Here is a 13,338-nt window from a genome sequence, read left to right on the forward strand (position 1 = left end):
TAAAGAGTAACATAAAAACAAAAAAAATTAGCAATATATTAGGTCAGAAAATTATTTGAGCAAGTTCGATTCATCATCAGGATATCCATACCCTCAGGGTTATGAAGCGAAGTATTCAATTTTTACGGTAAATTAAAAGCATCGTTCCGGAATTAAGTTCATCACTTTGTTCGCACACTATCTCACGAGGAGAATAACTACTTTTCTCTTTTTCGAGATTATTTTTTTTTTTTCTTTTTCTGTATGTTTCTAATTTTCTATCTCAGCATGAAACTGTACGAGACGATTTAGAGATGTTGAAGAAAAGATTAATCAGTTTTGGCTTGCTTATTTTTGGCGAACACGCGCCGGTAACCTGTACCACGATGACATAATGCAGTGCACACGTGATGAAAATTGCAAAATTTTCGTATATATTGTGTACTTACGTATATTAAAATTGTATTTTACGTACACGCATCTAATGCATGTGCATGTTTTCCGTCCATAAGTGCCATTCGTACAGTAAGGATGAATGTTGGAAGATTATCGAAACATAAATATATACAGTTGATAAATAAACGCGGTGCGTGACTTACACAGGGCCGTTTGTTGAGTGTGCTCGCATCGCTGTATGAGGTGATAGTCACGTACGGACTGGAGGCCGTAATTGGCACGGTAATCATTTTTAATACGACGATGACGATGATTGATTACACTATGGGATCCACCAGAAGGAGAAGAATTCCTAGTTTCAGCAATATCGAAGGAGTTGGTGTTGAATATACGTGTAATTTTGCGATAAAAGGCAGGATCACCAACGTTTCTTGTTCAACGTTTTGTCTTCCATGCCGAACTTTTGATTACATACAAATGCGTGTACATATTCCTATGTAGTTTTCATCTGGTTCCAATTCCAATTGAAATCCACCAACTGGTTTACCGGAACTGCAGGTTATATTAGCTCCGTATACATATGGATAATATATAGGTACCCCACCGGTCCAAAAGCAGAATTGGAAAGTTGATAGCGAATGATCGACGCAGTAAGCAAACGCGATCAGCTGTACATGTTATCGGGAAATACGATCCAGTTTTGGATTACAAGTGTTCAGAATTAACGATGAAAGTGTTTTGAATCGCTACGCAGTAGACAAAGCCGGTTTCAATTTAAATTCGCATCCGCGTATCATGCACTGATATTGATAAAGTTGAACTTGCTAAACTACACGAATATACATGGTTATATTACACTTGGTTGGGATTAAATGTACACGCTGTCTATAATGAAAAAACAACTGTAATGATAGTAATTATCAAAGTTTTTCGAAATTATTTGAGTTACAGAAACTGTTCTTTGAACTGCATTTTTTTGTTACACCTTTGATTCGTCGATTTTACGAAAGAATGAATTATTTGGAGATTCATTTAAACTGAATTTGAATAAACTCTGTATAGTATTCATGCATGAGGCGAGTTACACGGCGTTATTCTCTAGAAAATCTTATATTTCGAAGCTTGCAAGCTCCGCGTCTTAACCAATGAACGTACACTCGCGGACTGAGACGAAAGCGTCGCGACGCCATACCAGAAAATATCTCCTTTTAACCGTGTTATACGAATACGTATAGCTATACATAATATGAGTGTTTCCAATACGGGTATATAGGTATAAAAGTTGCAGACGACCCGTAAATTTTAAACGGTTATAAACTGCTGGATATGCACAACCGTGTAAATACTTGCATCCATCAATGACGCGATGTTGCAGCCAATTCTCGGGAGCAATCACCTTTTCCGAAGGTCAAATAAATGAGCAATTAGAGAAGTAAGTAAAATCTCAATCATTGCTTTAACTCTCTCCTTTTTCCTTTTGTTCAAAATATAAGCGAAAGGTGCGTCAGTATATGGATATGATATACATATTGTTACATATACTTATATATTGAAGAAGATCTCAAGGCTCATTATAGTCTCGCGAATTGCTTATTATACACCGAAGGCAGATTTCTCTAAGGTTATTATGATAATCTTGTTGGGCGTGTTGTTTATAGTGGTGGAATATTCGGACAAGATAGCAAACGTCGTTGAACTGTCGGCCCCTCGGCATAGCATCTCGTGTGTATAATATATTTACTATCTTGATATACATTGATGTACAAGGAGATATAATGTTACCTCATTATACAAACGCCGTACACGCCAATCGCGCCATTACCAATCTCTACACGAATTACATAGTTCAAGGTATAATGGATGAAAGCGCATTATCATCAGTATATAATTAACGTATAATTAAAAGTCACACACCTGAATGAACTTGTTTTCAAAAACACTGTTCGGCGCACTCTCCTGACATATACCGAACTCATCCATTATTCACATGGTCGTCGGAAAATCTGACTACGCGAGCACAAAATTAGAGGATATTCGCATGCTAAGCTCAACTTGTATTTTGAGACAAGATCGATGCAAATCACTCTATGGGCACTGCATCTTATCTCACAAATTTCAAGAATCTCGCAAGTTAAAAAATCTATTTCCTCGGCTATGATCCACACCAACAACATAGTATTGACCACCTACACATCTACATAGACTCTACTTGTTATGTACAGCTATATATGCGTTTGGCAAGCAGCTTATTATCGCTGTATAGCTTCAGAATGAAACTATCCACGGAAATAAGTTGAGTTGCATGTTCGTCTAGATGCGTTTGTTTTCCCAGCATTGTATTTCGGATAGTTTACGAGAGCTTTCAAGGCCTGTCGACTCATACGTGAATATCGTGACAGTCAAGATTTAACATTATACGTATTCACATGTATATTCGCGCAACTGCTCAATTAAAAGTCTTGAAATCATATGTGGCTATTGATGTGCGCGTCATCGAATTGATATTAATTACTCCGGCTAATACAGTAACGATTGAACGTAGAAAATCAATTGATCGAAGCTATTTTGTTTTTTGATCATGATCATCGAACAACCATCGGCTGTTTTTTCTATTCTTATTATTACAATTATTACTGTTTTTATTTGTTTCCGACCCGTACACATGTGACCAATACCGATTTCAATGAAGAGTTATTCTGGGCAGAGGAGAAGAGAATTCTTGGTATAATTCATTCATTGCATTCCTATATAACAATATGTGTGTATGTACTTTACAAATTACTGAACACTCGGTCAACGCGTGATGGTAGACTATTCGGTTCGCAGTGTTATTTCAACACTTGTATTCGTCTCTGGACGGAAGAACAAGAAATTTCTGACGTACTCTAAACTCGCCGGACCGACGTGCCAATATTTGACAAATAATATGCCCGCCAAATGATTGTTCGGCATCATATTTGCATAGAGATGTAATGTGACATCGATGTAATTTTACCGGTGAAACGACAGAATACGATTGACACATGGTTGTTCAGTAGGTTTTCTGTTGCGAGGTGAATAGTTTTGCGACGGAAATTTATGCTTCATCATCGATTAGCGATGTTGAGGGTCAAACGAAAAGTCACAGAGTTCAAAAAGCGAAAACTTCCGAGTTTTCTGACCGTAAAAACAACATTACGGTTTCTATGCACCCCCACCATTGGAATATACATTAATAAGAGACTAGCCTGCAGCACCAACGGTAGCAGTAGTAGCAGTTACACGACAATATAGGAAAAATCCTAAAAGCTTTCACAAGAAATGATCATCGTTCGGAATTTCGAGGTCGTGGAAATTTTCGTTCTAAAACATTTAATTCGACCCGCTGTTCGACTTACATACGGGAATCCAAACCAACTTTCAACTACTTACGATAATTTAGAATTTTCGTTTGGAGAATTTCAAAAATTACGGTTTGATTTCAAGTTATGACAATCGAGATTGGAGTACAATCTTCGATAATGATTGATTTTGCTGATTCTAAACTGTGTGAGTTAAGAATAAGAGAAATGCATCAACGCGCCAGTTGAGTTATACATGTGGGACAACGTTGTGCTATAAAGTAAAACCACGATATTTTAACGAACCAACATAACAATCAAAAGCCAAACGTCAATGATAGACAATAAAAATTCGAATGAACGTAAGAAAGCTTACCTCTGGATATAGTAAAAACTATTGAATCGCAATAGACGGTGAGGTATTTAATTCTTTTTTCTTTCAAGTTCTTGCACGGCACTTCCAGCACTTGTTACTATGCATGTAAAGATATATAACCATTTAACTATAAAATATGGATTTCCTATGAACTTTCAAATGCACTGTTCGGTATAATTGTTCACATATTATAACGAGATTAGGAACGACTTTAAAATCAAGGTGCACTCTTGAACGGTAAGGACACATTTAATAATAGGTATCTGCAGCACCGTTTTGAAAATAATATTCTATTGGTAGAAGTGCATGCCACGATTACCGTGATTGGTCAACTGACATTAAATCTGCTCGGTTATTGGCTGACTTTCCTATAACATACTTGGCAAGTAACGATGGCCTACAAGAGGCTAACAATAAGAATTTATAATGTTGTATACACTCATATCGTACGTATTGTAATGTTTTGAACGTCGTTACGTTCGCGCGCCGCTTGCACGACTGCTTCGTTAACCGAGAGGATGTTTGTTAAATTAAGAGACAGGTAAGGATGTATAGTTATAGGAATATTGAATGCTCACCTCAAGTGCTCACAGCATTATTATAACACCGAAGGCAAAAAACTGAGGTCGTCAAGCGGACTACGTTGTATAGATTGTTCAAAAAAATTGAATTATAAATCGCATAGATTTTAAGCTATAATATCACCGTATCATTTTCAAACGAAATTGCCTCGCAAAAATTAAAACATACTTTTATCAAATCAGTGAGAATTTCTCAAGGCTATACATATAGGAGCGGTTACCACATTTTTCTTCATACGGACTCAAGTTCTTCGAATAATAATGGGGCGCCTGTCTTAAAAATTTGACGTTAGATTATTTGACAAAAAAAAAGTATATAAGGCGTTACGTATATTATAGAAAAAACAGGAGCAAAAAAACGGTGTTTCAAATCTGCAAGGCTTTGAAGCAGCTCATTTGTATGTACATTATATACCATTCGGATGTGTTACAGACGGTGACGAGAAGAGAAGAAAAAAAGCGAAATAATTGGTATATTCATGTTTATAAAACACGTCAAGGAACACAGAGTAGGGATCATGGCGTACACGATGTTTTGTCAACTTTGATGCCTAGCGAAATTTTTTTTTTTTTTTTTCTTAAATTTTACCCCCACCAACTGGGGTGTGACACAGGAAATCAAGGTGTGCATAAGTATCGCATCGTTGGGTGAAAAGTTGGAAAAAAAAATACGCACAGACTGTAAGATGTTTTGTAATAGTAGAGGTAACCCTCAAGTTCACGAGATGTTGAAGAGAATCTTTCTCAAGCTATATGCCAGTAAAGACAATGGGTCTAAAAATAATACATGTTATTAGTTTGAAGTAGCAATAACGCAGTGCTACGCTATTCTGCTGTTCTTATAGACGGTGTTACGCGGTGTCAAGGTATGTTCGAAATGCGTATGAAAAGGGTTGCCATGGCAAAGTGAGAGAAGTCGAGTTGAAATTGATTTTAAGCCGAACTACGTACGCGTATAATGACACGTGTATAATATACATACATGGCGCGAACGTTTAGAATTAATAAAGATAACTCATTGTATGACGAATGAAATGATTTGGCACGAAGGTATAACAAGATGAGGTACGAAGTTGAAAGCCTTCTGTACAATCTTTCGGTCTACTTCGCATTATTCAAATTGCTTCGTTCTTTGCTCCCTTCTACCCTCTCCAAAACCATGGGGACATGCGAAAGCTGCACGCACGGCGTTGAAAATTTATCATTCGCAACACCATATGGTACAGGTGGAGTCCGTTTTTATATAAAGAAACATACCCGATTCGGGACTATGAACCGGCACATCTATAAACACGTACGTCGCGACTCGTCGTACGTACGCTCCGTTGAGTCGATTGCGAACCGCTTCGTGGCCAAGCTCGCTTGGACAACTTTTCGTAGGCGGCCCAGTCATCAGAAAAAGTTATCAAAACGCGCGCTTGGCCGCGAAGCGATTCACAATCGACCCAACCGGGTGTACGATTCGATCCCAATTGTATCGCATTTCAACCCTATACTCATGTCACCCTAACATTGAATATTGAAGCGTGTAGCTCGTAAGAGAGATGTATTCTCGGAAACTACCACAGATCTTTTGTTTTCTGTTGCTACCGCTTTTTTTTTTTTCTTCTTAATATTTTTGTGGTTAACGGTAGCACTGTGAGACCATTAGGTGGCCGAGACCAACAGTGGCTTTCAGTAAGATCAGAGTACCAACTCATGAGGTTCACGCGTGGCTAGAGTGTTGTTCACGTGTGACTATTTTGGGTGTACGTCTTCTAGCGAAAGGTTTAAGCAGCGTCTAAAGTAGCTCAAATACACACAGATGAAGGATCTATATTTATCAATTCTATGTGTATATCCTGCACGACTGAGGCACTCTTGCATCACGTCTTTATCACGATCTACACATTTAACTTATACAGTCAGTTTAATCATCAACGATTAATCTGCATATTGCCAATTTTATACATTCTAATACAATAGTGCATGTTAAATATAGATTCTTTTTATTATATACATACGACCCTGCAGAGTTGATTTGAAACAATCACATTTGCAGGCGCGTTTTTACCAGAAGCGATACGCTACATTACATGCATAATGCTTATTATAATAATTGACCTACATCATATTGACCGTATCTCTAGGCTGTTGGCAAATACTAATTTTACATGTGCTTGTAATGTCAGTGCGTAGAGTTTAGAGCCCTCAGTTTGGAAGCTTATAACTACGAAGGAAAAAATGATGAGGCAGAATTTCGAAAAAAGTTCGAAAGCTTGGAGTATTTCGCGTGTGATGACTGATTCTTGAATTTCGACCAAGAAACATATCGACCGTTATGACCACTGAAAGGTCGAAAAACGTGTTTTTTTCGGGGTTTACCGAAATAGGTCAACTTTGGAGCGTCACTACTTAGAGTCATCAGACGCGGAATAATCCAAGCTTTCGAACCCTTTTCGAATTTCTGCTCCATCATTTTTTTCTTTGTAGTTATGAACCTCCAAACTATGGGCTCTAAACTCTACGTGGCCATAGTAGGTATGGATTTCAAGGATCCAATGAAATTTTCGCAGTTCCAATTTCCAATTGGTTGTAATCATACATAAAAAATTCGCTAATGTTGTTGACTCGTGTTTTGATTGATAACACGATCAACCGTCATAAAATCTTTTGCCTGACATCGCAGTCTTCAGAAAAGTGAAAGTATAGAAAAGGGAATGCCGAGATACTTATACGTGTGCGTGTATGTCATTTAAGTGACACCCTCGCGTTGCATAATCTCAAGGCGAGTCCAACTACGCCAGTGCACGTTTTGACTAATTATAATTACACGTGGGAACACTTCAATACCTGTACATCGAAGTGAGAACGAAAAGACCGGATGGTGACAGCTGACGGATTCTAAACATAGCGTGCAGGGAACATGGTGAAGTGTTTTACTGAAATTTATTGGGAGTTGGCAAAAAAATTCAAAACGACAGTCGTCTCGACGGTCATTTTTACCGTGAGATGTATCTAATCAATGTTGGCATCACATATCGGGTGAACTCTGATGACCCATCATCACACAAATGAAGTAGTTTGACTCGGAGCTTTGTTGTTGATTAGCGTAAAAGCTAAACTCCATGAAATCCAAATGATTATAAATCCAGCGAAATATTCACGGCAAATCTGCAGGTTGAAATTTGCAAATCACAAAACCTGTATCATACAGCTGTGTGATGACGACGCCAAACTGTCAACTGTTGGTAAATATAATATCTAGCTCCATTTATCTTTTAACATATTCATAACAAAAGTTCTACTCGTCATCGTCAGCTGCAATGTATTTGAAATAAAAATGAATCGGCCTAGTAATTCGACATTTGCCAAGGTGAATGTAATATTTGGTAAGGACGAAGTGTAACAAAGTTTATTCATTTTCACGTAACGATGAAGCTATTTATAGTGTAAATGGATTTATAAAACTTATAGATAATATAGTACACATAATTTTCAATATCCAAACAATGTCGACATTGAAGGTTGTTTGTGACGTAACTTAGCACGCTTAAGAAATTCGACTTATTGAAATTAGTTTCGTACAAATTAATATCAATAATGTAAATCAGAGCTATTCAATAATCGTGCTCGCTTAATCAGCCGATATATTCAAATTCTATCGCTTCAAGAACCACTCTTCCAAATCCGTGAAGTAAAAAAGTCCCATGAGAAGCCCCCTTCTCGCGCGTCCAGAGACAGGAAGAGAATTTTAACGGCAAACATGTTTACTACAAGTAGCTTTCGGTGTAGACTCAAATTATTCTAACAAAATCTAATATGCTGATCCGGCAGCACCGAATTATTGCCATCGCTGGCCCACGTAATTCAGACACTGTTATGTACAGGAATGAACGACCTCGTTTTGTATTATATTACTAATAAATAATCCAAGTCGTGGAATTTCAGCGGAAATATTCCCGTGATATTCCTGTTGCATCGAAAAGTTTCAAGTTGGCTCGGCTCGTGAAAATTTGACTTTATGTTGTTGCCAAACTGTCTAGGGAAACGGGTGAGCCACGAATAGACAAGTACTCATAGATATTTACACATCTTCTCGGAATTACTCCATTCAACAGGCGACAGACTATTGCGTAACCATCACCAGTCCAGAACGATGGAACAACGATTTTGGAGGGGTAAGCCAAAGTTAGGCGAAAAATCAATCGCAATTCTTAGGTGTACAAAAACAAAATTCATCCACGTGAATATATCAGACATATGATCCTCAATTGGACAGGTATACATATAGTATAATGTATACGAAAATGAATGGGGTAAGCGTGTTCGTTGCTAATTTGAAAGCGTGCAGTACGGATGAAATCCATAGCTCATACCGTTTCTTTGCCCGCCTCCAAAGAAGCTAGGTAAAATTAGAATAGAGAAAGGCACTAATGTACATTAAGTCGTACTTACCGTTTCCAAATCTTTCGCTCTGAATAAATGGTGATAGAACAAGGCATCATTTCCTTTCACAAGGTACAGGAAACTGCTCCCCTTCGGATCCTGGGAATTTGAGGGCACTAGCTGCGCCTTAGACGTGTTGTTCAGCGGGTGTCTGAACAACGGTTGTTCCTTCTGTGCCGTGTATGCGGATATACATCCGGAAGCTACCAAGATGTTTACCTGTAAAACAAAGATAGCGGAATTAAACTTCAACCGCAACAAAATAAAAAGAACTCCGAGATCTCAGAATGCTGATGGATCCCTGGGCTTGTCAAAAAGATACGATTCCAAGATGAAAACAAAATCGACTCTCAGCCGATTTTCTTGAGAGAAATTATTTACAATTACCATGAAGGAAATATGTTTTATCTGTAGACAAAAAGATACGAATATATTGATTTATCTGGTAACAAGAATCGATGAAGGAACGATTCTTTCATACGACAATATTTTTTAAAAATTGTCAAGGATTAAGAAGATAAGAAGATCGGTAGAAAGTCCGAAGAAACTCTGCGCTACCTCGATCTATGTATACTTCGATAGGGGTGTGAACACACCATTGACCACACGGATCACGTCGCAATATGTTCACGCTCTGAAATCTATGAAAAACTCTGAAAAAAATTTACTCTGTTGTTCTCAAATTTTTCGAATCTTTGAGATTATTTTCGAGCGTGGCCAAGGTCATCTGAAAAACAATTTACTATACTGCCTTCAACTCAAGAACGACACACTACCGAAGCCAAATGCGCCCAGTTCGGTCAGATCCCACCCAACAGTCCAGTCGCTTTACCCTCTTCGGGTTGCCAAACGGGCTGGTCATACCCGGCTACAACCGATACATGGGCTTTTCATTATTTGACTTTCACTGTCAATAAGCTTACAATCAGTTTTCAAACACTGGGCCCGAATATACGACAATTTAGCTACGGGACTGGGTAGCGAGCGCGACTACCCCCACCCGACTCACTAGCCGCTCAAAGCTGCACGACGTTGTGTCTCCAAGTTAAACGCAGTACACGCTTCTGCTCAAGAACAGTCTGACTGTAAGTACTGCATCGCGCGTCTGATAATTTCGCAACAAAAAGAATTACTCTGTGAAGAATCTCGCCTTTTACAGGTCATAAACCTGTCCACATATTACATGTATTATAGAGGTATACGTGATACCAAGAATTATTCGAACGCTGCATAGTCCAAGTTACATTAAACATACCGACGTTTCATAATACACGCGTGCTGTAGCAGCAGCACACAAGTATCGGACTTCAGCGTCTAGGATTACAAATGTTCGCACTTTGCATAAAACCCTTTTACCGTGTCTGTACATATGATAGCCAACCGCAAAAGCCAACGAATACGTATATGCGATCAGGTTTTGAAGATGGTCTCTTGGTACGACAAAACCCTCGAGCAAACCTTTTTATATCGGTATTATCAGTTGCTCGAAAAAATCTCGCTTAAACTATATACCGCTTATAAAATGGCTGATAAAGAAGGATGATGTAATAAGAGAAAGATTTTAACGAATAATCAACTCAGATGGTATGTGAACCCGACATTTCACTACACACATATACTGTTGTACAGGATTGCATTCTTAATGAAACTTGTGATCTATACATACAATCTTGCGAAGTGAGAGGCGATCTGGTCCGACTGGCTTTACGGACTTGAAAAGAACGAAAAACTATGTTGTACTAAAAATGAACACTTTGTATCTAGAATCTACGTTATTATGTATATAGAGGTGAATTTGCAAACCTTAACTATCGGTTTTCATGTAGATGTTGTACGATATGAATTACAAGGGCTCCAGAGGTATAACTATATTTTAAGAATCAAGAAGCAAGATATAACTTTCGGTGGAAGACTTTGGTGATTTTTCTATCCGATTATTACCACGTTTGAAATATACAAGAGTTGCGTGCTAAGGTAATATAACATATACTATATCCTCATGGTGACGCGTGTCATACTTACAATTGAGAAAGGACTGATCCCTCGACTGATCCTCTACCGAAGAAATCTTATGCAGTGAAATCTCCACAGAAGAATTGTTCTACAAAGCGCAATCCTATGTGCCAAAAGTTCTACTCCGAGCAATCCTACGGAATCATTCCTACAGAAAGATTCTGCTTCATAATTGCAGTCCGACAAGGTTGAAATGCTACCTCGGGCAATCCTACGGAATTGTTTTTACGTCAAGTATATCAATCCTCCGGAAGAAAATCCTGTGAGATTACAGATTTGGGACAACGGATGAACTAAATAGTAAATTTAAATACAAGGATATTATACTCCAGATTTTTTGTATCGTCGCAAAAAACGCAATCGATTATTGATATTAACGCAACAATTCTACACTGTTTAAAGTGATTGATATGGCCTGCGACGCCACTAAAAAAAAATTCAAAAAAATCATATCATATTCGGACTCAGTTTCAGTATTATGTTCGATGATAATATAAAAATGCGCCAGTGTTCAAAGTCTATCAAGTGTGTAATTATACTGCGGCTACATAAATTATATTATCGTATCGGCGCGGTTAACATACGTGCAGTGATCTATGAAATTATTATGAATTTTTTTCCCTTTCTTTTGATCATTGATCCCGTATAGTTGTTATAATATCATCTTTCATTGGCACCACATGTGAACTACGTGCCTTTACAATCTACCAGATAATTACCAATCGCACTTGGTATACATGTAATGACAAGTGTACACGACGTGTATTGGAAGATTGAACTACACCTCACCAGACTATAATACGAACATCATATCACGTGAATTTACGATGGTTTATGCCGCTTGATGTTTCTCACAGTCAATCTCTAGTATTGGAATTATTTAACAAGCACGCGACTGTCCTAACAATTAACGTCGATACCAATATACATAAATGCATACATACTTACGGTGGAACGGTAAAGTATGTATGCATGTAATATACGTCATGACGCTGAATTTCGCTGAATAAACTCCGATTTGCATTGCAAAAATATACATAAAACTAAATATGTATGATATACAATAAGATTATGCTACAGGATACAAAGTTGATCACACAGTTGGTTTCATTTCACGTGCCTCCGCATATTAGTGTCTCGGGAAAACCGTTTAACAGGAAACTAAAAATATAGATATGAAATTCGTACAAATTGAGCACGTTGCAAGAACGTGCGAATGTCTCGTGTTTATTTGCGTCAGGTTCGCGTCTATAGATACAATTTACGCTGGTACGGTGCATCTAATAAAAAATAAGATAACTCATTTTTCTCGGTGCCTATGAAAATGGTCAGAAACAATTGCGCAATGAGCATCAACAATTGATAAATGTATCGACTCAGAAGATCGTCGATGTTCCGTCATTTCAGACAAGAGAAAAGAAGCACAGAAACTGGAAGCACTTCGCTGCTAAAAATACCACAACTTGGTTCGCAATTATCATCAACTGATTAGCACATATAATCGACTGATAAAATTCCCTTTCAGAGTTGATTTCAGTGAAGGTCACTCAGTGTGTCTTGAGACAGTGTTTGTTTTCCATCCACGTCTCATTGTCACTATTAATTGCCGTAATTATAACAAAAGCAACACGTCATATAACGTGGGGGTTTCACAAGTACGAGATATCTTGTTCCATTATATCGCTCAACATTGCGAGGGATCGAACGAATTAAATCGTTATCTTGACGAAACCTCGGGGTTCGGCAACCATCGTAATATATCTGCTCGTCCAAATTAGTCTCATTACGCAATCTACTTTTCGCGCGTGTCCTTAATGTTTTGTTTATCTCAGTTGATCTTCAGTCAACATTCATGAAAGTGTAATTGTATGCATAGACCTTGTGGGATGTATTGCGGTTGTCAAAGGATTGAGATAGCGCGTAAATCTAACTGATCGTGAATTCCCGCTGGTGTGAATTATGAAGCGACGAAGCATGCTCGGAAAGTCTTGCTTCCAAGGCTACTGCTTGGATTCAATATTATACCGCTCATCAGCGTTATATATTCCTACTTTCACCTATCTCAGTTTTTTTGCAACAAAAAAAAACAGCGAGAAGAATATAGGAACTTGGAAACTTATGGTACATTGAATTTTATGCACCGTGAATCAGTTCCAGATGGAATTTGACGAGGCAAGAACTACTGCAATGAAGAAATCACTTTCTGTGCTGTTTGCAAAGCGATCAATTTGCAATTAAAACTGAT

General features: G+C 38.0%; 1 protein-coding gene across 4 annotated transcripts in view; it reads right to left on the minus strand.

Moving 5' to 3' along the window:
• LOC105691379 (TBC1 domain family member 1) overlaps positions 1 to 13,338 on the minus strand; it is a 30,290-nt gene that overhangs the window by 15,721 nt on the left and 1,231 nt on the right. For 2 of the 4 annotated variants that reach the window (XM_012409812.3, XM_048654227.1), the window contains exon 3: positions 9,090 to 9,299. In XM_012409812.3, coding sequence (XP_012265235.2) covers positions 9,090 to 9,299 — 210 coding nt within the window. Of the gene's footprint in view, positions 1 to 578; positions 1,717 to 4,071; positions 4,548 to 9,089; positions 9,300 to 13,338 lie in introns of those variants that run through there. The other 2 variants (XM_012409814.3, XM_012409813.3) reach the window with 2 other exon arrangements.

This window comes from Athalia rosae, chromosome 1 (assembly GCF_917208135.1).
Source record: "Athalia rosae chromosome 1, iyAthRosa1.1, whole genome shotgun sequence".
NCBI classification, from domain to species: domain Eukaryota; kingdom Metazoa; phylum Arthropoda; class Insecta; order Hymenoptera; family Athaliidae; genus Athalia; species Athalia rosae.